The following is a 25,759-nucleotide window of genomic DNA, read 5'->3' as shown; positions in this document are numbered from 1 at the left end:
ACCACTACCAATACCAATACCACTACCAATACCAATACCACTACCAATACCAATACCACTACCAATACCAATACCACTACCAATACCAATACCACTACCAATACCAATACCACTATTACAAGTGCCGCAACCACCATGCCTAACCAACAACCAACCCCTACGCCCTCCCTCCTCCTCACCAAACGCCTAACTGCCTTTCTAAGCGCCAACCTCGGTCCCCAAGTCCACACGGCCGTCCTCACGACCCTCTCCGGGAAGCTCCTCGCGCACGCATCGCCCCACCCCGTCGGCACCCTGCGCACCCAATGCACCGTCGCCGCATCTATATGGGCCTTGTACTCTTCGCCCGACACCGTCGTCGAGGCCTTACCCCAGTCCCAGCCCCAGCCCCCGTCTCCACACCCTCCCAGCGTCGTGACCATACAACTTACCGCCGGCGTCATGGTCATCCGCAAATTGCGCTGCGGCCTGCTGTTCGTGTGTATCGGGCCGAGCACCTCTGCCGCGGCCGCGGGTAGTGCTGGCGCTGGCGAGGGCGATTACGTGACGCATACGCCTGCGCGAACTGTTCCCCAGCAACAACAACAACATAGCCAACACCAACAGCTACATCAGCACCAAAGTCAACAACAGTTAAACACAAACAACAACACCGAGCCCCATCCCCAAACGCCCCTGGGTTCCCCGTCCGAAGTCGAAAGCGTGGTGAGCGCCGGAGCGGCGACGACGGCGAGCGTCGCCACGACGACGACCAGCGTGGCGGCCGCCGCGGTGGTGGCCACGAGAAGGCAGGCGGAGGAGCTGGCGCGGTGGCTGGATGATAAGTTGAGTTCGCTGGGGACGCTTGAGGAGGGGTTGGGGGTTGAGACGAGATAGGAGAGTATGGCAGAGCAGGGTGCGGTTAGTTGATTATTGGTTACTTACCTTATGTTGCGAAATTCTGGTTCGGGCCCTTGAAATTAGGTGCCCGTTTCGAATCAGATCGGATCGGATTGGAGCGGATTATAGGGTCTTCATGTTGGGGACCATAGGTCTGCTGTGAAGGCTTGACGTACTCCCGTGATAAGGAGGTCGCGTCTTGACTCGAGGGGAATTAAGGGGTTATTGGATTCGTCAGAGGGACGACTTACCAGAGTTATTATTGATGTGGGTTGATGAGGTAATGGCATGGGGTTCAGAGGCGGATGAAGGAAAGCTTGCGTCGATAGTCGTCTCTATGCGTGGAGTCGCGGAGGCTCTCTTAATTAGGTAAGATACGCCGCGATTTAAGAAAGTAAGGCTATGAAAGGGGGGTATAGCACGGATAGGCAGTTAGAGGAAGAGGGCTGGTTTATGGTAATTAAAATAGTCAAGTCCTGGGCAGCTCAGAGCAGGATAGGAGGGGGGGCTCTGTTTGAGGATGCTGATTTCCCGGGATTCAGTTATTAGACGTGATTTCTCAGGAATAAAAGAAGATACCAACGCTGTAAATATAATAAGTTAATAGAGTCGTCCAAGGTTCTCTTGAAAGGATATCTACCTGGGTACTCTTGATCAAGTAGAGCAAACCGGTCTATTTGTTGTTGTGATATTAGATGGTGAAGCATCACGTACATTGTTTGGTTATATATATCGTGCTCCATGAGTGTATTCAGCTCTAATAACGGAGATAAGGCGAGCTTCTAGAATATCATAATATAACTAACTACATGTGGTTGCTAACTACGAGGCATCGGAAGGACATAATATCGGTGTCTTGGCTCGTCTACATACTCCAAACTAAAATGTCTTGCTAAGATTCTATATGAATATCGACAAGAGTAGTATTAATTCGCACCTTCTGGCGCTTATGGTACGATACATTAGATAGCTATATTTTGATTCTTGCTTTGTATGTCTACCTAGGTGCTCTTACATCAGAGCTAACCCGAATTTCGACACGATTACAATAGCACCGAGCATTCACGCAAGGGGTTCCCGAGTATTACCGAACTGGACCCAAATGCTCTTCCACGAGCCTCGATAACGAATCGAGAAAATCAAGATAGCTTAGGTAGATACGCACCTAGTCGAGAATACAACATGCCTCTTTCCGCTGACCAAGTGCTATGCCAAGGCAATAAATATCCATCTGTCTTATCACAGCCTCTCGCCTACCACCTCCTAGGCCCAGCTGCACACGAAGAACATACCTAATGGAAATCAAGAAAACCTAACAGGAACCTGGCCACCGTACTCCATCCCCTGCCCAGCCAGTCCCATCTCGCCACTACAAGTCTCATTTTCATCCACTCCAGGAAAGAAGGAGAATCCTTAAATCCCACTCTTCCAGCCCCCCCCCCCCCCCCTGCTTCCGTCGTATTGGTACCGACCGGGTGGGGTCTAACCAACGCAATCTTAAGCAGAAACTACCTATACCTAGAAGAGAAGTGGGAAGTGGGGGTTGGGGGGGGCGGGTGAGAAGAAGCATATCTGCGACGCACCGATGGGAACGACGTGCCTACGGTAGGGCGATCGAAGAAACCCAGCGTGGTAAAGTCGACCTGGTGGTAGCGGGTTGATCGGGCGAGAGTGCCTTACGGAGGAGCGAGTGGGTAATAAATATTACTACCCTAGCTGCATTGGTTAGTTAACCTAGAAGTAGGTAGGTAGGTTGCTTACCTCCTAAGGTAGGAAAAAGAGAAAAAAAGAATATGACGGGTCAAGGTATACAAGTAGGTAGATGTTCTTCGTATTCGGAGACCTGGATCGCGTGGAATTTTCAAGTTGGTAATTTTCTATACCTTATCTTACCTTAACTTACTTTGGTAGGTAGTAAGCGGCGACGTGGAGATCTCTTGTGACTGACCTACCTGTTTACTGTTCTGGGTATGTAGGTAGTTCGTGTTGCAGGGAGAAGCATACATAGGTAGGTACTGTACCTACGTGGACGAAAGGAAAGTTGGATGCTGGCTGGCTGGCTAGCGAAGAGAGCTTGTCCGCTTCTTAGATAGATATCCGTAATTCCCACTCGGTGAGATTACGATATAGGTATCAGCTAAGGGGGGCGGGTGGGAGGATTATTCTCCGACTAATACCTAACCTAGTAGGTATCCTTGGTTGTTGGATCGGGATTCTCTTTGCCAGCAGTAGAGGGGAGGTCAACAGGCCTCGCACTTCCCGTGGTATCGAATGCATTTGCGCCTCTTCAAAGTTGATTGTTGTATAATATGGGTTAGATTATTGTTAATCGTATACTCTATTGATTAGGTACCCAGGTAGGTAATATCTATTTTCTCAAGCTGCTACGGCGAGTATAATAAACATCATTGGAGCACCTTATAAAGGGGGTACCAAACATGCCAATACAAATTCAATATGCATTATTCCACGATATAATATCCACCATAGCTACACAACTAACATAGTTATACGTAAGTATGTAAATGACTACCTACATATATTATTCTGTAGTCAAACTACCAAAAATCCTAATATTCAGACAAACTTATTCCGTAGATTTCTAATCTCCCCCCTAAAATCGTAATTCATATATACCTATGTATATACCTAGTATATCGTCCCGTCCTGTCCATCCAAAGCTAATATTAGGTAAAAATCTCCAAACTCGTATCCTCATGAATTCCCATCGGCAGCATGCGAAGTCCCGTAGGCTTGGTACCTAAGGTAGTAGTATAGAAGAACATTTGGGTATCAGATGCAGATTGAAATGCCTAAAAGCACGGAAAGAATATGCCTGGTAGTTAAACGTAAACGTAAAAATAGGTAGGGTTTAAAAAACGTGATGCTGATGCTGGCGTGCCTGAAAGCGCGGGTCGACGACGGGGGGTATCATTGCTTCAAAATTCGAAAAACTCGCATTCCCAAACTCCCTCCGCCTCTTGTTTCCTTTTCTCGTTTGTTCTCTTCTTCTTCTCTCTCTCCTCCCTTTGTTGTGATCAAATGTCTCTGCTTCCAAAATATCGCTGGGTAGAACTTGGTAGGTAACTCGCCCCTTGTTTGTTTTGCGGATAGTTATTCAGTTTATTACCAGGTTTTCTCGGCCAGAAACCCAATCGAGTACCGGGGCGTCTGGCTGTCCCAGTAGACCGGGATCATGGACAGCACGTTGACGAACCGGGTGCCGTTCTTCTTGAAGTTGACGACCTCGACGGCGACCTCCTCGTTCCTCTCGACGGCGCGCCGCATCTTCTTCAGCAGCTCCTTGCCCACGTGCTTGCGCGCCGACTGCTTGGCGACCCGTCCGCCCGGTGCCTGGAGGAACCGGCAGTTCAGCCCGGTAACCTCCGAGCGCGAGTAGCCCGTCAGCTCGGTGAACGGGTCCGAGGCGTAGACTATCGGGTAGTCCTCCTGGTAGAGGTCGCACATGATGAGCGCGCAGGAGGCGTCGATGGGACCGAGCTCGACGACGGGGTTCGGTCTGGCCATGACTCGTACCTTTCGCCGTGTTAGAAAAAAAAAAAGAAAAACTAGATAGATATTTGTGAGGGAATTCTTGTTGTAGTAAACTCACGAGAATGCTCATCATGTCAAACCCGCTCGGAGCATAGAGTCCGGGGTAAATTATACCGTCGTGTACGGTATCCTTTGAGTCCATTCCGATGCTGGCCGGTACTGTCGTAAATGCGTTGCTATCATCTTGGTATCGATACTATATTAATATTCAAGTATGTCAGTGGTTGATTTGATATAACCCAGCCCTCTAAATAAGGGAGAGTGAAGGGCAAGAGATGAAAATGAATAAGGGGGAACTGTGGTAACGTACCTGCAGCGCGCTCTCTTCCCAGGGGTTCATGATAGTCATTGTGGAGTAATACAAGTGAGAGCACGGCTATGTACCTTAGGCAGGTAGGTAAGTTTCCAAGAAGGTTGGAACCCTTGTGATGAAAGAGGAGCAAGTACGTTAGGTACTTAGTAGATAATAGTAAAGTCGGGACACAGCCTTTATAAATATCGTGCCGCTTAGCAAAATATGCAGCCTCCCCAGAAGCTTCAAAGCAGTGACGACGGCGCTCAGTTATATTTAAATTCTGGACGGTTGAAAGGTGCTAGCGAGTGAAGCCGGCTTGTGTACCGTCCGACTCGGCTCATGTCTCGCGCGGCTATATTGGCTTTTAGATCGGGGAACGCAGGAATGAAAGAGAGGTCTTAATAATTGGACCCGCGCGAGATGTTTCGTATTAATGAAGAACGGGACATGGAATTACATACAAGCAAAATAGAAAGCAGACAGACAGACAGACAGATGGATAGGAAGAAGCTAGCGAATGGTATGTTCTAAGCCAACGCACACACGTGGAGAGGACCGAAAATACCGAGAGTATGGATAACGCCTCTGTTGGATGATCGCCGCCATGTCATGTCATAGCTCTGATCGAGCATCATAAAGGCCCCATCTTTGAGCTACTATAGTACCAGACCCTGTTCCCGGAAATGGATCTAAAGTAACCGACGGTAGACGGGAACGCCAACATAATCTATTCTAAATTCGGGGGAAATAGTCTAATTGCAGTTTGGCGTTTTTCTCTGATCCGAATTCTAGAATCCGATTGTTCAAAGTTATCCAATTGTTTGGTTTCAGATTCTAGCTTCTCGTGAGGTCTCAAATTCTCGCTTCTCGATGCCTTTATTCATGCCCGTGCTTGTGCTCATGCTCATGCTCATGCTCCTTCAAGACATACTTTGTCGCTATTGGGAAAAATAGCCTGGTGGTTGGTTCTTGGTCCTAGTTTAGTCGAAGAACCTCCCTGAGAGAGCCCATTGGCTCTCGATACGGTACATTTGCACGGCATCGAAGCATCGAAGAATCATCACGAGCTACCCAATGCAAAAATATGGTAAGGTTCCATTTTACTAAACGGTTTGAGTATGCTGTTCGTTAAGTTAGCCGCACCAAACGAAGGCCTCGAACGGTTTCGCCGACCTGCGAAAAGCGGCTCTTAAAGCGGAAGCAATGTTGGCGACGGGGGCTTCAGGCGTTAATGCAGGTGAAATTGAAATTACCTTAGGTAAGTAATAGTAAATAATTTGTTGTTGCTGTTTTGAGCGATGCTACCTTAGGTACCTATGTACGTTGGCTGGTTGAGTAACCCGATGCGCATATCAATGCATCGATCGCTGCAGAAGCGGTTTCTGTCCAGATCTTGAGAACAATCGGGGGGCGTCATCACTATTGGATCGGGAAATTTAAGCTATAAGCCAGGTGGGTCTCGGTTCTCGAAGATCTACCAATCAAATCCAATCGAATCCACACGTCGCTTAGCTTAGTGCGCTCTATGCCCACTGGCCCGGTGCTAATCCCCCCGGGCACAACGGCACTTGGCCGGATTCAATCAGCCTCAAACTCCATCCAGTCACCCAACCCCGTTTCCACGTGACAAAAACATGTACCTACACTAGGTATCTACCTAGGTAGGTACTTTATACTTGAGTAAACTGTCGTGTAAGCCTTCGTATATCTATGTGTAATGCAATGATCTGCGGCAGGTCATCTATGATGACGTGCTAATAAAAATAATTCAAGTTCGGCATTACTTATACTTTAGGTACCTATGTAGTTGTTATTATTTTGTTTTTATAGCATAACATGTGAGGTATATTTATTATATTGACTCAAGACATCACCCCACCTAGGTGCTGTTGCAGAAACAAAGGGAGCTTCAAGACACGATGAACGGCACTAATAGGAATCGAACTTTCAGTCACTTGATCGTGTTTTGAGAAATCGCGTTTCTAGTATTACACATATCACACGCACTCGCTCATGTCTCATTGAAATTGAAGATTCCCCTATTTCGAAATATCCGATTTTACGGTGCTATTTGTCGATCTCGTGGATCCTTCGACATGTTCAGTGGCTTCCTTTTCTCAGCAACAATGCGAAGCCAATCGCAGCGGGTCTCGATGCTCGGCGAATAAATATATATTCTGGTCAGCTGATACGGAGAGACCCGGGAAGGACTTAAAACCGGACTTCACCACACTGCATAAACAAGTCATCTATTCCCATCGTGACTAGGTGCATACCTCCTATTAGTATATGAGAAAATGTCTAGGTAGTTTTAGTGTAGGCCCAGAGAAAAAAAAAATTTCCTTAATAAGAAAATACATGTCTAAATGTCCCCCTGAATAGCCCCGAGGTAGAGCACAGAGCGCTCTTACTGCTACAACTATGCTACGCATATCGACATCTACAACTCTAAAAGGATGGTAAGAATTAGCAGCTCCACTGTACCATACTTTATCTTTCAAATAACTTATATTATAAGGTAATTTCTATGATAGAAATACGTTATAAGCTTAGGTAGTTTTATAGCTTGTGCAAAGAAAGATGTCTTAAAGATTCTACATTAGAAAGTTAAAAGCTAGGGAATTTCTCATACAAAACCTGCCTGATAATAATTACTTGCGGAATATGTACGGGGGTCAATGAAGCCGCTCACTGTTACCATCCTTTTGGGAGTGTAGGGCCGAAGAACCGCAATAATATCACATCAAACAATGTACATGTCGATAGGCAACACTAGAAAAACATGCTTGTCAATACCTGTTACGCTAAGTTCACGATGAAAAGCAACGACTATCCTTATTATAGTAGGTAGTTGAACGATTACGTATATATGCAGGACATCATGGAGTCCCAGTGCACAATTCAGCTTGGGTTGAAAGACAGGTAGTTTTCGGCAACTCTATTAGGTATAGGTAGTTATACGACTTATGGTACCTCAACTAACTATACCTAGCGTATACTTGAATCCCTCTCCTCGACTAAGTTCCTGTCAGAATTTACTCTATTATTTCGATGTTACTTTTTTCGCATATACTTACCTTAGGTACCTAGGTAAGTAAGTAGTCTGACAGAGACTATGGGTTTTCTATACCCGAAACTACAGCAATAAGTCTCGACTCTTTACTTGTACCTATCCATTTCGACTTTTCCGTTTCTGGTACAATAACAGGTACGTGAAGATTACCTAGCCGGAAAAGAGTACAGTTCGTGCGTGTGCTACTAGGCTGCCAATCACGTCTATTGCTCGTAGTGTTTAGAAAGCTATTATTTCTCATTCTAGCAACTAGTAATTCTAACCTAAGCCTTACGTGTGTGTCACTTACCAAGGCTTGAGCTTTGGGACTGTCACACCTACTACCCTGATACGACTTAAGCTAGGACGTTACCGATCCGCGGCGACGGGTGAAAGTAAGAGAGGAGGGAGGTATACAAGAAACGAAACAGTCGGGATAACTTTTTACTGGAACCCTCTTGGCGAGATTTTAATACCTACTTCCAGGTAGATTTCAGCAATTCGGTACAGAACCTACTACCGCTTGGGATCGCTCAAATAGAGGTAGTCTAGGTAGGTTAGCTTACCGCGCGATGTTCATAGACCGCACACTGAGATACCACTACTGATAATGGATATCACATCACGACGAACAGGACTTTAACACATACCTAGGTACCTAATACAATACACACTGAACACACAACCATAACCGATATACGTCAGCATAAGTGAAGAATTCAAATACGCGCGGTTCTAAGAACCTATCGTAACTCCTACGACCTAACTACCTAAACCGTAGGTCGGATGCTGAATGGCGATACATACACATAAGCAAACAAACAAACAAACAAACCGCCAACCAATGCTCCGTGCGCATCGTACATATCTCATCCTATGCCATGCCATGCCATGCCATGTCTACCTCGTAACGCCGTTAGGTATCTCCATTGTGAATGAAACGACAATGCCACCACCTGAGCGGAGTTAACTTAGACGCTCCCGCATCATACATGCTAGGTAAACCCGTTATGCAGCCGTGTAGACAGATAACGATGATAGGTATCCGCTGGTAAGAAACGATACTCGTGTAAAACATCATATCGTAATATGAAGGCCACCCATATCAGTGGTCTTCCACGCTAAAACTCCGTCTTGACGCCCACTGGGAGTTATTCATCCATCCATCCATGATATTCCCCTACCGAGTAAAACGAATGAATACCAAGTTAACTAACTATAGCGTAGTCAACTATTCACCATCACTCGCTCAAAAGAAAAATGCAGCAATATCAATACCGCGTAAAAGCTTCTCTCCGCCTTAACTCTGTCCCGTCACAACCCCCAAAACAGACCGCAACGCCGCCACGAAAGCCGCGAAAGCCGCGACCACGACCCTAGCGACCCAAACCGCCACGGCGGCCACCGCGACCGCCGTGGCCGCGTACCCTGCGAATGGGTACCGGTCCCACTCCTCCGCCGAGCCAGGCAGTCAATGCAGGCCGACGAGGCGCCTGTTCCTCGCCTGGAGCTGCTTAAGCTTCTTATCTAGGACCTCGTGCTGCTTCTTGGAGACCGCGAGCGCGGCCTCCGCCTCCTCGACGCCCATCAGCGGCGCGCTGCCTATCGCGGGGCCGCCGTTGGCGTTGATGCCGCCGGGGACGACTTGGTCGTGGTAGGCGTAGTCGACACCGCCATTACTGCCGTTACCATTACCGTTACCGCTACCGCCGACGAACTCGTCACCCGCGCGGCCCCCAAACATCTTCCCGCGTTCCTCCGCGTTCTCCACCGACGGGCATATCCACGGCGCCAGCTGCTGGAGATTGACGCTGCGGCCCGTAGAGCCGGGCGCGCCGCCGGGACCAGCCTTGTAGCCGCTGAGGTTGAGCGACGGCAGGACATGCTGGTTGATGCAGCTGATGGCTTCCTCGCGATGCATTTTGCCGACGGGGTCGCTTGGGTAGTTGTCCGGGCCGGAGGGGAAGTACGACGGGGTCCCGTTGGGTACTGCACGGTTTTTGACGAGGCTGAACCCCGTGGCGGGGGTGTGGCGAGGTGCGGAGAAGGCGGTGGGAAGGGCGCTGTCGGCCCTGATGCGGTCTTGCAGTTCGAGGAATAGGTCGGCTTCTTCCTCGGTTAGGTTGAGAAGACAGTCTCCGTTGGGCGTCAGGAGTACGGTGTGGTCATTCACCGTTTTTCGAACGGGCTGGAATGCGTTGAGTTTATCCTCATCTTCCTTGGTAACGATAGTCTTTAATGTTGGCGGTAGGGTTGTGGGCATGATACCAGGAAAGTCCGAGCGATAGTTGGGTATAGGCTTGAAGAAACTAATAGACTCGGCATCAGGGTAACTGCCGCTTTCCATGATAGCCCGAAAGACGTCACGAAGGTTAGGAATATCACCAACATCTTCGTCCATAGGTTGCTCTAATTTGGGTTCCGGAGCGTGGCCAACGTAATCAGGAGTCAAAACTGTAGTCTTCGTCGACTCATTCAACCTTATTGAAGTGTCGATTGTTACAGGGCTCTTAGGGGGGCTCTTGGCCGACTTATTCTTCTGCGCTCCAGCATTGGGTGTTTCGGACGCCGCATTGGTAGTGCTCTTAGTTTCACCAGTTTTCTTGCTTGCGTCAGCGGGGGCCGTGACAGGAGCTTTTTGAGACGCTGATGCATCCGCCTGTTGTTCTGCAGCGCTAGGCGTATCTGGGCGGCTTACGCTGGCCGTCTTCTTCTCCTTCTTCTGTTTCTTCTTTCTACCGAGGATAGGAGCTATCTCTACCTCTTGCTCGACTGGTTTCGACTCAACGATCTGAGCAGTGGCTTCCTTAGAAGCCTCTTTGCGTTGTTTGCGCTGTTGACTCTTCGTAGTTGCACGCACAGACGCAGAGCCAATCTTCGACGGTGGCGGAGAGCTAGTCCGTGACACAGACACAGAGGCACTTACGATGGATGCAGTGTCAGAGATCGCTTCGCTCCCGGGAGTCGCAGGGCGGTGAGCAGAGCCGGCCATACCAGCAGCTCGGATCGATGCAACAGCCGCAGAGGGTAGAACAGGTGAAGCCTCTGCCTTCGGAGTGTGAACAAGACGAAGCGTCTTCGGCGCGACCTTAGCGATGGGAGAAGAAACAGATGCTGTTGTGGGTGTAGGAGTAGACAAAGCGGAAGCTCCCTGAAGCTTGCTAGCTTGGGAAGTACTGGCAGGAATTTGCTGAGCTTTATCTGCTCCACTTGTCGCTTCGTTCACAGTAGGCTGTGAAGTAGTCTTCGTAGCGGCAGCTATGTCAAGAGTAGTAGGAACTGGACGCTTATCGGTTTTGGAGGGTGTAGGCTTTGCTGGGGATGCCTTATTTGTATTATCACTGGAAACCTTCTTGCTCTGTGCTTTGGTACTAGCTGGGACCTTAGACGGTAACGCCGGTGTAACTTTAGGGGGCGAGCTAGCTTTGACCGAGTCTAGAGCAGGGAAATCTTCCTCCTGAAGGACACCTCTTCCTGTAGACTTCGAAGCTTGGGCAGCGATGTCCTTCGACAAGCCGCTCTTTGCGGCCAGTTCCTTGATGCTCTTCTTCGCTTCAGTTCCGGCGGTAGGAGTAATAATTTCCTTATTAGTAGTAGGGGCTGGCTTCACAGGAGTCTTCGGAATTAGTGGAGTTACAGGCCGCGGAATAGCCGGCGATTTTGCTGATATCGCCGAGTTGGGCCTTGGTTGGACATGTCGCCCAGGAGCAGGGCTCGAACTTCTCTCGTTTACTTGCGCCGTCGGATGCAAATGGCTGAGTCCAAGACCGGGTGGGACAGACGGGGTCCTAGGAACGACACCTCTTAAAAAGGGCAAATGAGGCTCTTCGGGGACTTCGGGATCCGCAACAAGGGCGTCCACCGACGAGGAAACTTCGTCGAGGGGTAAAAGGTCATCGTCTAAGAGACACGATACGTTAGCTTACTTTTACCAGCTATACGCGATGAACTACAATACTAAAGAGACAGAAAAAAGCAAGCGACACATCACAGAGCTTCCGCCGTCGTCTTCCACAAGTTTTTATACATGACAAGAGCATCGGGTACGAGGAAGAAATGCTATATTGAGCAGCCTCTCAGGCCTGGTCTGGAGGATCGACCTGCGTGTTAACGTACATGAAGAACTTTGTGGAAGACGACGATGGCTTGCCTGGCGTGACCATGTGACCGAATAATGCGAGGAACAAACAACAGGATAGTGCCAGAAAAGAAGTGTGTATCATCTGAAAGGCAAAGCACTGGCCGCGAAGCCTCGTCGTTTCCAAGAGCAATGGGGACGCCAAATGCAACCTAGACCCGCCCTGGGCCATGCCTCTCTGCAATGCTCGCTCAAACAATGTTGTGGAATATTCCGATTATTTCCTTTGATCCCTTCCGAAAACCTAGACGCCCCCGACGTAACCCCCGGCGAAGCCAAGCAAAAAAAGAAAACAAACGCGCCGCCATACTCCTCATGCGCTACAAAGCAGCTACCACCTGCCGCCGTATACGCCGCCTCCATAAACCATGCTGGGATTGTACCCACCTTGGGTTTGTCCACCGTATAGCCCCTGTCCGACTCCGGTGCCGGTTCCCTGTTGCTGGTGCTGCATTCTCGCCTGCAGGATACTCGGGTCCGCAAGATCTACTAAGCCACTCCCCCCAGAGGAGGAAGTGTTAGCGTGTCTGTGCTTCTTCCCCTTCTTCTTCTGCTTTGGTCCGAAATCTTGGAAAGCCCCAGGCTGGGTACCTTGGAGCGATGCCAGAAGGCCCGGAGCCGGAGCAGGAGCAGGGGTGGAGGAGGTGGAGGGTGGATATTGATTACTGAAAGGGAAGTACTCACGCTTTGTGGCTTCATGGCTTTGGGTGCTGCCCCTACCACGGATGAGAGACTGGAGAATTTCACTAGAATTATCCTTCGATCCCGCGCCAAATGCCGACCCACCAAACGAATGCCCCTGGCCGAACATGCCGCCATTTACAGGCGTTGAACCAGCAGACTTGAGTCCTGGTGGGGGTCCTGGTATAGAAGAATAGAGCTGGTTGCCTGGCTGCGCGCGATATGCGGATGGCATCATAGATGACTGCTGAGCCATGTACCGCGGGTCGCCAGTCGACTTCACATTGACCGAGCTGGCACTGTTCTCGTTCGCAAAGCTAAACCTGGACTGCTGGCGACTGTGCCCCTGGCCCTGGAAGAGCGAGGACTGCGGGGAGATGCCAGGCGGCATTTGGTCGGCAAAACTGCCTTGAGGACGAACGAAGAGCTGCTGTTGCTGTTGCTGTTGCTGTTGCGGCGTTATCGTGCGTCCCCCAATAGAGCCGATAGCCGCGGGGTTCTGAGAGTAGCCAGATAGGCTTGGTCCAAAGAGATCGTTGGCATTTGTACGCTGAATCGGAGGTTGTGTCGGATTTCGCCTTTGGTCGTAACGACCATTGTCGCGACCTTGGTCTCTATCCTCCGGTTCCCCACCGAGCGCAAGGCTACCGCTCTCGGGCTCGCCCTCTGAGGCCTCCAAGTTGTCAACTTGCTCTTCATGGTCACCTAAGCGGTTCTCTTCCTCCTCCCTCATAGCCCGCCTTTTCGCGCCACCATTTACGTCAAATAAAGGGGGGAACGACTCATCTTTATTTTTAGGTGGGAGAAACGTTTCAGGACGAGTACGAGCGAGGACCTTGAAAAGTTCACCAAAATCAGGCATGTCATCTTCTGAATCAGACGTAGCCGCTGCCGCCGCAGTCGCAGTCGCAGTCGTAGAATTAGCCTTAGAGCTAGCGGGTTCGGACTTGGCAGGTGTATCGACTGCTGGCTGTTTCTCTGCTTTTCGACTAGTTGAAGGAGGCGGCTCTGTGGTCACTGCAGTTTCAACAGCCTCCTGTGTCGATTCGCTGGTAACCGGCAAGGAGGTCGAGATAGCAGGACTCGAAGCTGCTCCGCTTGTTGCGTGACTCCCTCTTCGACTGCGCTGCTGAGTGGTCCGTGCCCAGTTTGCTGAAGGCGGCAGGGCAGGTCCGTCACCAGCATCTGACCCTTCTTTACTAGCAGTGCGGGCCATGGGCTGCGAGAGAGCTGCGGGCAAATGAGACACTTGCTGGCGTGATGCAGATCGTGATGACGAGGCTGCATTCGCTAAGGGACGTTGAGTATGGACACTGTTTAGGGAGGACAGATCTTGTCTAGAATAGCTGTCCTCCTCGTCGCCAAGCTCATGTAGAAACATACACTGTCGATTTCCGCATTGTTCGTGTCTCAACCAGGCTGAGCAGTATTTTGTCGTTCCCAACTGGGCCTTGAGGACACGGTCACCGTTTTGCGAACCGTGTACGGCTTGTATACAACGAGCAGCATCTTCCTTCTTCTCGAACGTGACATAGATACCGAGTGACTGAGGTTGGCCGTCCGCAGATTTCCGGTTGCTAATCGAAATCTTTTGAATATTGCCATATTGACCAAAGAATTCGGGCTTACGAAGTGTCTTGAGCAGTTCGTCTTCCCGCACGGTAGGTGTAAGACCCGTTACATAGACAAGGTTCTTCTGTACGACACGGACGCCCTGGAGATTCTTGCGACTTTCCTTTTCGGCCTCGCGTTTCTGCACCTCCTTCTGACGTTGTTCCGATGCTCGCTTCTTCTGGTTCTTTTGGATATTGGCGCGAAACTCTGCCTCTCTGTGTATGATATTAGCCATATGGTCCCCCTCTGTATTCGATACAGCGAACATACTCTTCATGTGTAACAACCTTCCACTTTATGTCCTTTTCGTCATAGGGCCGCCGACATGCAGGACACAGTCCATTAAGGTTGTTTTTCAGGTTATTGAAACAGAACTGACAAATCTGGTGCAAAAACATCAGTGCCCTATCCAATAATTATAGAATATCGTGTTAATCTCCTACCTGATATCCGCAAGGACAGGGTCTGAAATTTCTGTCGGAAAGATCGAATTCTTCTATGCACAGAGGACTACGCACGAGGGGTTAGCTTCCTATACTATAACAGATAAGATGAAGAAAACTGTATGAGAATATCCTTACCATGTATCCTCCTCATCATCGATGAAGCTATCTTGAGGAGCCATATTGACCTCTGCGGGGGAAGCTGGCTCAGAAAGTTGTGGTTGGTTGATAGAAAAGCTCTAGCACTAGGCTGCACTGTCGAGGCTTAACTCAGGTGCTGGGTTATTGAAGATTGCTGAGGCAAAAGTGAGGGTATGCACCGGAGGCGCGCGTTGTGCCTATGTGTCCAGTTTAGGTTGAAATATCGGGTGATTATGCAGGTGAAAAGAAATGAATATTATAGCGGGAGGGAAAAAAAAGAGAGAAAAAAGAACATGCGAAGCCCGCCTGTCAAAACGCGTCCGAGGGAAATTAGAGGAGAGGCGAAAACGGCTGGTTCATATATGAGGTCGCGTGTGGTAAGGGTAAAGGCGGAGGTAAGATACAGACCGTTGGTCAGTTTGCGGTGATGGCGTGAAGGTAAGAACAAGTGAAGGTTTGAAAAGGCAAAGAAGGTTTAATGCAGAAACATTGGTTCAGAGCGCCGAGAAGAAAGGTTGACCCGATTCGCCCTAGGAAACTTCAATGGCCTGTTACGGCTTAGCGCCTTAGCGTCAATTTCAATTTTTGCCTCAGCTGTTGTTCCAAGGCTGTGTGTACCCTGCTACCTGCGTTTGCGAGAACACTGGGGCAGATTGATAAGTACCGATTACATAAGATACTTGTGCTTCACCCTTTTTTTTTCTTTTTTGGTTGTCAAATATTTAAGGAAAAAAAAAAGGTAGAAACAATAACGTTACCTATCTACCTAACTTACTTCATTTAGGTACGGTAACGTTTTAAAAATCTGAACTAAACTAGCAGTTGCTTAGGTGTTCACGAATAGTGCATTTTGATGCAGTCTCACCGCTGCAGTAAGCTGTATCCAACTTTTCTGTAAATTTCTGTGTTGGTCTGGTAAGTGAATCCAAGAACTTAAAAAAAAAAAAAAAAAAAAAAAAACAGTACGAGGTCATGTGCTACGTCACGGATTTGGTAGTATGTGATTTGGTATACATAGTAGGTATCACAACATCCCTCCTGAAATATAGACACCTGGGCTGCCCTGCCCTGCCTGGAGTGGGATGGAGACTGCCCAGTGGAGTGAGGTAAGTCGGAGGATGCCTTAATATTGTTCCGCGCATTGGGAATTCTCCCGACCTGATTGGACCAAATTCCCCCAATCCATGATCCACCTTGCAACCGTATTTGGAATAACGGACCGGGCTTCTTATTAGGTCATGAACTTTCCTTGAATTATACATAGTATAGACGGCTCAATCTTCGATAGACTACCTAGGTATTAATACCTCTACAAATCAATTGGCTCGCCCTGCCCGCGCCCGCGCCCGTCTATCCGACCATGGCGACAAAGCTCTGTCGAAGCAGAGCTCTCGCCTCAGCTCTTCGACCTGCGAAACCATCGTTGCCGTCTCGTTCCGAGCAGGTCGCCGCCGTTCGATGCATCTCCGCGACTGCTCGCCAAAATGTCAACTTGCCTAAAGATGCTCCGAATATGAGACAGGCGCCGCGAGAGTACCCCAAGGAACTTAAGGTGCCCATCGTCAACCCTGCAGACAAATACTCAACCAAAGCCGACAACCTCCACCGGTACGGAGCTTGGCTTATGGGTTGCTTGCCCAAGTACATCCAACAATTCTCCGTCTGGAAGGATGAGCTAGTTATCTACATCCCACCCTCAGGCGTCATACCCGTCTTATCATTCCTCAAGTGTAAGACGTGCATGCACCATCCCTCCGGGTTGATATATCCGCCTAGGGAATGGGCTTTTTTCAGCTGACGGAAAGCTAGACAACACTGCTGCCGAATTCACTCAAATGACCACCGTTACGGCAGTCGACTTCCCGACCAGAGATCAGCGATTCGAGATTGTCTACAACTTGCTGAGCGTGAGACACAATGCGCGAATCCGAGTTAAGACGTACGCCGACGAGGCGACTCCCGTGCCGAGTGCCACCCTGCTATACGACGGCGCCAACTGGTACGAGAGAGAGGTCTACGACCTGTATGGCGTATTCTTCGTCGGCCACCCGGATCTGCGCCGAATCATGACGGACTACGGTTTCGAGGGCCACCCGCTGCGGAAGGACTTCCCGCTGACGGGATATACCGAGATCCGATACGACGAGGAGAAGAAGCGCATCGTCACCGAGCCGTTAGAGCTCACCCAAGCCTTCCGTAACTTCGAGGGAGGCTCGACAGCTTGGGAGCCAGTTGGTCCCGGTGACGACCGCACTCCCGAGTCCTTTAAACTACCGAAACCTAAGCCTGAGGAGAAGAAGGAGGAGCCTAAGAAATAGATGCCAGCTAAGAAGCTTGTACATAACTAACACAATTGACGCTGTTACTCTGACATTATGACTCCATTATCAGGTAGATTATAAAGAACATTAACTGAGGCTAATACGCGTTTTTCACTTTCATTGATAGAACCCCCCTAAGGCCTTCTCTTCTTAGGATGTATTAGCCCGATATTGAGAAATTTACTAATAGGAGCTGTTATTACAGTCAAGATGTCCTATTCCCCCTGGCCTTAAGATTACAGGTTCTACGTCGCACAATGCCCAACACCACTATTCTCTTTCCCCTCCAACACCGCTCTTCGCCTCAGCCGGGTGAGACATCGACCTCTTTACAGTTCCAGCCTGCTGACTGGTAGTAGTAGTATCAGCTTTGTCCCCCTGAGGCTGGGTTGCGGACCGAGTAATGGGATTCTCATCCAGTCCGCTGCCAGGGCCGGGCGCAGTATGGTGCTTGGCTTCCGGGAGTCAGCCAGCCAATGCATACCTAACAAAGACGCTAGGACTCACTCAGCGGCGGTTTTTCGGTGCTGTCAGCTGCAGTCTGCTGAAATAACGACGACATAACGTAGGTAGTAATCTGATATAATGTCTCGTAAGGTGGTGTTTGTTGGACGATGGGCCTATTTGAGCGTGTACTCAGTATTGCTTTACATTGGGAATGGCTTGCTCCGGTTGGACAATATATAAACTCGAGCACCTCCTCACATCTTTCACACCAATATGCAGCATTGGATCATAGACACCAGCTAGTGCTTCGTTGCCATGATGTCATCGTGATGGACAACTTACAATGCCACATATACTATAGTATATAGGTATAAGCATATAAGGTATCTATCCTCTAGTGAATCGAAATCATGCCTCCGCGGAAATGTCAAGGCTAGGTGTTATAATCTTCATCGTCTCTCCTTGCGATATGAGTTCAATAGAGTTTAGGCCATATCCAACCTTTTGGATAGCCCAGAAGAGTCTCTAGCATATTGAATATGGTTTTTGGTTATCTGTTAAGTTGGCACTTCTGTTAGTTATTTTGTATTTTGTTTCTGTGTAGAATGTAGACAATTGATATATTTCTTAATTAGCCCATATAACCTTGAAGTTGAGAACTTGAACTTGACAGCCACCTTATCTACCTCTATTAAGATGGTGTATATGTATTATTTCCACCAAAGTCGTAAACGATATGCCGTGACTGCATAAATCTCTCTATATAAGTCCTAGTAACTTCATAGACTCTCTCCCTAGAGCTTCATAATCCAAAGCACTAACGTTCTCAATAACCAAAACTCAGACCGTCTGTCGTTAGACGAGCTTAATTAAACCCCCTATACCCTTTCCGCGTAATCAGTCACACAATGCTATGGCGACCAGAAACATGGGCTGTAAAATTCCGTTTTATAGTTCGTGTGTGCGGTCCCTTTCCCCCTCGCCCTACTCGCCGTTGTTTCGAATACTATCTCGCTTAATACGAAGAACTTGAATACCTAGGTTAGGTACCTATCGAGAATACAAAGAAGAAACCATACCAGCTCTACCAATCCATCCCGCGGCTCGCCGCGACGACAACGCCGACTTGAACAGCTGCTGGATCGAAGTGCCGAGCGCAGAAGGCACTGCACTGTATCCATCCAGGAAAACGACGGAGAAATCTGCGACCAGTAAGTCGAACCATGCTCTCCATTTTACCTCCCCATCTCCCCTCTCCTTTTCATCTACACCCTCTCTCATCCCCTTCTCAAGATCAACATACAACCTTACTACCCTTACCACTCTACTAACTCCCTCTTCTCCACCGTCGTCCCCACCACCACCACCACCACCACCACCATCCTCATGCTCCCCGTCCCAGCCGACGTCCCCGATTCCATCTTCCACCCTCACCCCAACGGCGACACCAAAGCTACCTCCGACTTCGGCTCCGGCTCCGGCACTTCCACTGGCTTCAAGTACCGCCCAGAACGACGCCGTGCTCGCCCTCCCAGTAGCCGCCGTCGTCGTCGTGTACCGCTGCCGGAACGGCGCCTCTGCTCGCAAGAACCAGAACCAGAACCAGAACCAGAACCGGAGACGGAATTAGAATGGGGTTGGTCGGGCGGGTATAGCATAGCATAGCATAGCAGGTACCCAGGAGGGGCAGGAATTTTGTTTATCTGACTCGACTCCGAAGCGGTTGAGATTTGGAAGGTGTCAGAGGGATCCCGTGATGTATGTCGTACCTAGAGTGAATAATAGAAGCAGTAGCACGTAGAATGTCAAGTATGCAGTGTATAGTAGTGATCTATTAACGCTTGCCCTTCGAAGCACCTTCGAGGGAGCAGCGTACTCCTTATATACACTATCCTAGTGGGCCATAAGGCCCAATCCGCACTAGTGCCTCCTACCCCTGACAGAAGGGAGGAGGGGAAACTCGTCCGCTTTGATGCCATTACATACGCACAGAAAAGGCCATGATAATCTATTAATGATTGAAGTTTAGTTGGTTATAGGCACTTACCTATTGGGAGTTGGAGGGCGGATAGGAGGTAGACACACGTGGGAAATGTAATATGCACTTTTTTTTAATCTCACCACCAAGGTTCCAGATTCGATAACCCTGGATACAATAATGATAATAATAAAAAACTTCGTACCATTATTACCTAACTAACACATACCGCTACGTCAGAGCGTGCGTGATTCGATCTCTCCCTCATACTCTTACAGACCGGACCTAAACATCCATACCTCCTTCTCCTTCTCCTTGCCTTGCCCTGCCTTGCCATCATTGAAACTCCAAGCAACCTACCTCCCTATACTAAGCAATTCTCTCATACCTGCCAAGCTAAGCAAAACGACCTATCCATGCCACAACGCCTTATTCAGTACCTCCTATCTTACAGCTACACCGTATACTAACTAAACTAATTCATTCTGTTGCTCGTCACTCGTTAATCCGACTGCTCGTCCGCGGAATCCCATATAATCGGGGGCGGCTCTTGAATCTCGTCATTTATCAAACTATCCGGTAGCATCTGGCTACGCGTAGGAAACTGCGAGGATCTTAGAGAGTTGTCCCGCGCTCTTCGGAACGCCGCCGGACTGCTGCTCTGTAGGTTTGGGACAGGCGGATCACTGGGGATGGGTATTGCCTGAGGAGGCAATCTCTCGGGAGATGGAGCCGGACTTGAGACTGTGGTAGCCTGCGACGGTCTAACAGCGCCGCGTGTTCTTTGGCTTGCAGGTGCTGGTAGTGACTGAATCGAAGAACCATGCTCTAATCTAGGCGGCGCCGGTTTTACGAAATCCTGTTTCCTTGCCGATTGGGTTCTCCTGGCGCTAGACCTACGCGGGGATTGGCTCGACAGAATCACCTCGTCAACCTGGTCGGAATGATGTTGGGTTGAGAACTCTGCATCATCCTGGAGCTGGGCATTGAGTTCTTGCGACTCACTAACGTTGGGGCTGCTTGGCACCAGCGCGGCTTCGGCTTGAATTTCTTCGTCTTCTCCGAATAGAGCACACTTCAAATTCGCCGTGAGTGCTCCAACAACCGCAGGAGGAACCCATATGTATTTCTGCGGAGCAGATTTCACCCAACCCCTTTTCTTCATTTCCTCGAGGGGAACAGGGTCGTTGAGCTCATAGACTTGAATAATCTCATAGGCGTACTTAGCAGCAGTTTTCCCTTGGTTAAACTCGACATTTCCAGCACCCTTGCTGTCCTGAATTTCCCCAGGTACTTTAGCAGGGCCGAGAGTGCACATATATTTCAGCTCAGAGAACGGCCTGGTTGAATAAATCCAGACACGAGTTACGGTAGGTGGGATTTCCCAGACCCTGAATTCGTGATTCTTTGTACCGTTGATGATCTCTGCCAGAGGCTCGGGATGAAGAGAGACCATAATATCAGAGTTCTCAGTTTGGGGGCCAAGAGCGTGAATGGCCTCCAGGGGGAGTCGTTGGCTCTCGATACCTTGAGTATATATTTGAGTATGTTGCTTTGTCGGACTTTCCTCTGGTTGTTTTTTCTGTGTATGCTTCGACGGCGTTTGTTCTATTACAGAAGCTGGAGAATGTGTGGACATGGTTGCTATTTGCGTTTTAGAAAGCACATGCGTTTTCTTTGGGATCGGTGTGGGAGTTGTTGATCGAGAGCGACTTGGCTCTAGAGAGCCGATCTCTTCAAGTTCACGACTAATTTCGTCTGCCGACAAAAGAAGCTCGGCTTGGGTCTCATCTCCTTTTCGTTCCGTTGGTGCATTTTCGTCTTCTGTGCTAGCTTCATCATCTTCAACATCCCCCGTTCCGTTTACATCGTCATCGGAATCAGGTACTTCCTGTAAGGGTTCCCGTGCCGGTGTCTTCCTTAGTGGCTTGGGGCTCTTTGGCTTAGTTCTTCCTGGAGTAATATTTTCTTTATCCTCGGGAAGTTCGAAACGAGTCTTCTTTGGTGTGGCCTTGATTGTAGAGCCTGGAGCCTGTGTGGTTGGTGAGCTATGCGCAGTGCTGTATGAATCCGGAATCACTCGATCCTTTGACAACTCGCTGGCCTTCTTGAGAATAGGAGAAGGGCCTGTCAAGTTAATGGATTTTACTACTAGAGGTGACTTGTGTGGTGCTGGGCTGTACCGCATCATCATCGGTGTCGTGGGCGATGTAGAAGATGGGATAACCGCCTTCGTCCGACGGTTTTTTGGGGTAACAGACTCGATAAGACTCGGAACCGAGGATCTAAGTTCTGATTGGCGTTCGCCGGCTTTGGAGGGGACAGGTGGTTCTTTGGTCTTCTTAGGGGTCTCTAAGATGAAACCAGCATCGTCATCTTGCGAGTCATTAATTTGCCAATCCTCGTTGCCGTTCTCTCCTTTAGTTGACATGAACTGAGTCAAAGTTTGAGTATGGAAGCTACTTGACGGATTAGAGCTGGGTACGTCTCCCATAGTCTTTCGTCTTTTAGTATCTCTTGGTTTCTTTTTCTTGGCTAGTTCGTCTCCCGCAGTCTTGCGTCGAGATCCTCTGCTCCTCTTTTTGGATTTCACTGTGTCCTCAGGGGCGATAGGTTGGACTTCTTGAGCATCGTCTTCCTCACCATCATTTTCTTCTTCTCCTTCTTCTTCATCATGCTCATCATCAGACTTGAGCAGATGCTCTTCCTTAGACGTAGAAGAGGATACGAAAGCCATCTGAGTTAGTGTTTTCTGCTTCAAGTTTTTTCGGACAGTGTGTATACGCGAATATGTTCTGAGCTTAGCACTGCGTTCACGCTCAGGAAATAACCGTTGCTTAGGTGGAGCAGGAGTTGACCTGTATGTTACGGCTCCAGATGGGTTGGATGGGTTGGATGAGTTGCCATGGGACCTCGTCTGCGGCGCCATGATCGTAGATGGCCAAGTGGACCTTTTGGGCTTGGATTTCCAAAAATGTGCGCCCAAGTAGTTAACCAGGTTAACCAGTAACTTTCAGGCTAATTATTTAAATATAAGGCAGATAATATGCTAGCAATCCTTCGACAAATGATAGAAATGTATTTTCAGCCTTGGATAACTTTGAAGTTGAGAGAGGCTTGTTTTTGTTACTCAAGCTTATTTGATTAGGAACATTAATTAGGCAAGAGACACGATGCGTCATGAACGCGGTTGAGGTAGAAATGTGGGCTACAAAGGCGCGACTATCGCGTCAAGTGCATATCAATTAATTAAAGTTTACTCAAAGTACCGTTTACATCTGATACATGCATGCATCGACTCATCCCTCATCTCCCCCTCCCCCCACAATCAACTCCCCCCGCCCCTTGCATCGGCCGAGGTATAATGCATTATCCCTGCAGCTAGGTATCAGCTATTGTTGCATGCATACCTTACCTAAGGTAAAACTTCCTTTATAAAATCGATCGGCTCTTTGACCTTTACAACCATTAAATTCGGTAGGTTGGCTCTGTATATTATATTTAGACGTATCCCCGTAACTTTCAAGTCCATTGACACGTGCGAGCTTTTGTATACAACTTTGACTCAAAATCGGTGTCTTTATTACTGTTAAGTTACTTATTCTCACTCACTTCGGCAAAAGCGACATCTTTCCCGGCGTTCTTGGTGTTTAAACCTGAATATAGAAAAGCCTCGGCTAAATCTAACAGCGAGCATTTCAGCGAGCATTTACACGTATCCCATATCTATACCTAATATTCATCTACCTAGATGCAGTTGAAAGAGGACGAATTGTTGCAATTGGAACTCACATTATACAAAAACAACCTCAACTGCAAGACGGTCAACAAAACTCGGTAGAGATACTTCGATGCCTCCTCTATCACGACTATATAAGACCACTACTTGAGACCTTCAAGCTCCAGGGGCACATCCCCCCCCCTCATCACGATCAGGGTTTATTAGAACTCGTTCAAACTTCCAATAGATACCTATACTTTATAGATATACCCGGGTACATACCCATAGAGCTATCGGCATATACATATATACACTCATACGCCCACTATGGCATCCTTCCCCTTCCACGTAAAAGAACACGTCGTCCCCTCCCAACACATCCGGGAATTCCCCCGCGCGACCGCCACCTCGCAAGAAGCCGTCCTCTACCTCAGCGTGAAGCAGTACGTCCCCATCGACAACCCCAACCCGCAGCCGGGGGACGTCACCATCCTCGGCGCCCACGCGAACGGCTTCCCCAAGGAGCTCTACGAGCCCCTGTGGGCGGACCTGCACGCGCGCTCGAAGCGGCACGGCTTCCGCATCCGCGGGGTCTGGATCGCCGACGTCTCGAACCAGGGGTACAGCGGGACCGTCAACGAGCACGTGCTCGGGAACGACCCGTCGTGGCACGACCACGCGCGCGACCTGCTGCACCTGGTCAACGTCTTCCGCGCCGATATGCCGCGCCCCCTCGTCGGCGTCGGCCACTCCTTCGGCGGCGCCGTCCTCACCAAGCTCTCCCTGCTGCACCCGCGCCTCCTCACCACCCTCGTCCTGCTCGACCCCACCGTCACCCACTTCTCCTTCCAGCGCGACGGCCCCGGCAAATCCCCCGCCCGAGCCTCCGCCTTCCGCCGCGAGGTCTGGCCCTCCCGCGCCGCCGCCGCCGAGTCCTTCCGCCGCAGCCCGTTCTACCGGGCCTGGGACCCGCGCGTGCTCGACGCCTGGATCGCGCACGCCCTGCGCGACACGCCCACCGCCCTATTCCCCGACCGGGACCCGGAGCAGCAGGGGGGCGACGACGGTGCCGCCGTGCCCGTGACCCTGCGCACGACCAAACACCACGAAGTATTCACATTCTTCCGGCCCTTATGGCCGTACGCCGACCCGCAGACGGGCGAAGTCGACCGCGACGGCGCGCCGGACTTCGATCCGGAGATGCAGGCGAAGATCACGGACCCGTCGAGCGTGTTCCCCTTCTACCGGTCCGAGGGCCCCAGCATCCTGAAGCACCTGCCCGAGGTGCGCCCCTCGGTGCTCTGGATCTTCGGCGGCGACAGCGACCTGGGGGTGCCGGAGGACCGCAAGGCGAAGACGGAGGCGTGCGGGTCCGGCGGCGGCGGCAGCGGCGGGATCAAGATGGGCAGGGTCGACCAGGTGGTGATGGAGGGCCGCGGACACTTGTTCCCGATGGAGGTGCCGGAGGAGTGCGCGCGGCACGCGGCGGCGTGGATAGGCAAGGAGATGGTGCGGTGGCGAGAGAAGGAGCGCGAGTACGAGGAGTGGGTTAAGTTGCCGGCCAAGGAGAAGACGACGTTGAGTGAAAAGTTTCTGGACAATATTGGCCGTCCGCCGCCGAGGAAGGGTGGTTCTTTGGCTGGCTCCGAGTCTAAATTATAAGATGACGCCGTTGTGCTCATACCGGAGTTACAACTTTTACCGGAAATCCCTGCGGGTGGCACAATGGGATTAACGTCCTAGCCGCCTTAACAGACCTCGGCTCACCCCTGCTCACCCCGAGATCAGGATGCCATCAGTCACGTGCCATTATGAATGACTTCAAGAAACGGAATCTGGTATTCTAAAACGGTTGACTTGAGAACTTGGTCAATCGGTGCGGGAGTTACAAAACCGGACATAGGCTGAGGCCGGAATTTACTACCTGACTACGTGCTATTTTCATATATAATGCCCTGACAACCTCCGATTCAGTTTAGACATGCTGGTGACGCTTTTCGGCAAGCCTTGAAGGAATCACGTGAGACCCGATGCAGTGAGTTTATAGACATTCATACCCTGGCGAAAGTCACCAAGATCTAAATATGAAGAGGTATACAAATATAATTCCTTAGCTCCATCCAGATAAATCATATTTAGGTACCAAATCTCATCACTATCAAAAAGCCAAAGGTCACAGCTGTTTATATATAAAAAGAGAGGAAAAAAAAAACCGAACGTCTTGCCTTGGAGCCATGGGTAGAAATGGTCTGTGTGACAAAAACGAGTGAGACTTGCAAGCCGAATAGCATTGTTATGTGCATACTTAGGTAGGTACCTAAGGTACCTATTAAACCAAGTCGAAAATATTCGTAAGTCGGAGAGTGATCCAGCATTAGAAGTGAGCCTGGAGGGCGTATGACGAGGTAGAAAGAGGACGATCTATGTGATTACAGCCAGCTACAAAATACGCCCGACCATCGATACTTGATTCTGACAGAGCCGTGATGAATCC

General features: G+C 49.7%; 7 protein-coding genes across 7 annotated transcripts; 3 read left to right on the top strand and 4 right to left on the bottom strand.

Moving 5' to 3' along the window:
• On the top strand, nt 1-1,591 carry F4812DRAFT_410298 (uncharacterized protein). Its single transcript, XM_047932517.1, has one exon. The coding sequence runs from the start codon at nt 136-138 to the stop codon at nt 874-876; it is 741 nt and encodes a 246-aa protein (XP_047795113.1). The 5' UTR covers nt 1-135; the 3' UTR covers nt 877-1,591.
• A 2,414-nt stretch (nt 1,592-4,005) lies between these two features.
• On the bottom strand, nt 4,006-4,783 carry F4812DRAFT_454611 (putative vivid protein; the record flags this gene model as incomplete). The annotated part of the gene is made up of 3 exons (XM_047936674.1): nt 4,006-4,416; nt 4,493-4,630; nt 4,745-4,783. The coding sequence occupies 3 exons, from the start codon at nt 4,781-4,783 to the stop codon at nt 4,006-4,008; spliced, it is 588 nt and encodes a 195-aa protein (XP_047795112.1).
• A 7,143-nt stretch (nt 4,784-11,926) lies between these two features.
• F4812DRAFT_25467 (uncharacterized protein) lies at nt 11,927-15,226 on the bottom strand. The gene is made up of 4 exons (XM_047930756.1): nt 14,796-15,226; nt 14,658-14,724; nt 14,485-14,597; nt 11,927-14,429 (listed from the first exon to the last, which is right to left on the bottom strand). Exons 1-4 carry the CDS (start codon nt 14,837-14,839, stop codon nt 12,251-12,253), a joined length of 2,403 nt encoding a protein of 800 aa, XP_047795111.1. The 5' UTR covers nt 14,840-15,226; the 3' UTR covers nt 11,927-12,250.
• Nucleotides 15,227-15,858: 632 nt separating this feature from the next.
• On the top strand, nt 15,859-17,516 carry F4812DRAFT_25406 (uncharacterized protein). Its single transcript, XM_047930751.1, has 4 exons — nt 15,859-16,528; nt 16,608-17,189; nt 17,325-17,431; nt 17,479-17,516. Exons 1-2 carry the CDS (start codon nt 16,159-16,161, stop codon nt 17,114-17,116), a joined length of 879 nt encoding a protein of 292 aa, XP_047795110.1. The 5' UTR covers nt 15,859-16,158; the 3' UTR covers nt 17,117-17,189; nt 17,325-17,431; nt 17,479-17,516.
• On the bottom strand, nt 17,016-18,079 carry F4812DRAFT_25432 (uncharacterized protein). The gene is made up of 2 exons (XM_047930754.1): nt 17,627-18,079; nt 17,016-17,574 (listed from the first exon to the last, which is right to left on the bottom strand). The coding sequence occupies exons 1-2, from the start codon at nt 17,679-17,681 to the stop codon at nt 17,390-17,392; spliced, it is 240 nt and encodes a 79-aa protein (XP_047795109.1). The 5' UTR covers nt 17,682-18,079; the 3' UTR covers nt 17,016-17,389.
• Nucleotides 18,080-19,728: 1,649 nt separating this feature from the next.
• F4812DRAFT_410266 (uncharacterized protein) lies at nt 19,729-22,765 on the bottom strand. The gene has a single exon (XM_047932516.1). It carries the CDS (start codon nt 22,471-22,473, stop codon nt 20,047-20,049), a length of 2,427 nt encoding a protein of 808 aa, XP_047795108.1. The 5' UTR covers nt 22,474-22,765; the 3' UTR covers nt 19,729-20,046.
• A 137-nt stretch (nt 22,766-22,902) lies between these two features.
• Nucleotides 22,903-25,188, top strand: F4812DRAFT_25331 (putative toxin biosynthesis protein). The gene has a single exon (XM_047930750.1). It carries the CDS (start codon nt 23,593-23,595, stop codon nt 24,925-24,927), a length of 1,335 nt encoding a protein of 444 aa, XP_047795107.1. The 5' UTR covers nt 22,903-23,592; the 3' UTR covers nt 24,928-25,188.
• Nucleotides 25,189-25,759: the final 571 nt, after the last annotated feature.

This window comes from Daldinia caldariorum (assembly GCF_022478825.1).
Source record: "Daldinia caldariorum strain CBS 122874 unplaced genomic scaffold F4812scaffold_1, whole genome shotgun sequence".
Lineage (NCBI taxonomy): Eukaryota > Fungi > Ascomycota > Sordariomycetes > Xylariales > Hypoxylaceae > Daldinia > Daldinia caldariorum.
Note: the sequence above shows the minus strand (reverse complement) of the source record. Positions and strands in the feature narration are given on the sequence as shown.

What these genes read in the sequence shown, in the direction of transcription:
- F4812DRAFT_410298 (XM_047932517.1), top strand. Translation starts at nt 136, where the DNA reads ATGCCTAACCAACAACCAACCCCTACGCCCTCCCTCCTCCTCACCAAA.
- F4812DRAFT_25467 (XM_047930756.1), bottom strand. Translation starts at nt 14,839, where the DNA reads ATGGCTCCTCAAGATAGCTTCATCGATGATGAGGAGGATACATG. An exon ending in CCTGTCCTTGCGGATATCAG is followed by an intron (nt 14,598 to 14,657) that starts GTAGGAGATTAA and finishes TTTTTGCACCAG; the next exon opens with ATTTGTCAGTTCTGTTTCAA. An exon ending in AAGGTTGTTACACATGAAGA is followed by an intron (nt 14,430 to 14,484) that starts GTATGTTCGCTG and finishes TATCATACACAG; the next exon opens with AGAGGCAGAGTTTCGCGCCA.
- F4812DRAFT_25406 (XM_047930751.1), top strand. Translation starts at nt 16,159, where the DNA reads ATGGCGACAAAGCTCTGTCGAAGCAGAGCTCTCGCCTCAGCTCTTCGA. An exon ending in CGTCTTATCATTCCTCAAGT is followed by an intron (nt 16,529 to 16,607) that starts GTAAGACGTGCA and finishes ACGGAAAGCTAG; the next exon opens with ACAACACTGCTGCCGAATTC.
- F4812DRAFT_25432 (XM_047930754.1), bottom strand. Translation starts at nt 17,681, where the DNA reads ATGTCGTCGTTATTTCAGCAGACTGCAGCTGACAGCACCGAAAAACCG. An exon ending in CACCGAAAAACCGCCGCTGA is followed by an intron (nt 17,575 to 17,626) that starts GTGAGTCCTAGC and finishes GACTCCCGGAAG; the next exon opens with CCAAGCACCATACTGCGCCC.
- F4812DRAFT_410266 (XM_047932516.1), bottom strand. Translation starts at nt 22,473, where the DNA reads ATGGCGCCGCAGACGAGGTCCCATGGCAACTCATCCAACCCATCCAAC.
- F4812DRAFT_25331 (XM_047930750.1), top strand. Translation starts at nt 23,593, where the DNA reads ATGGCATCCTTCCCCTTCCACGTAAAAGAACACGTCGTCCCCTCCCAA.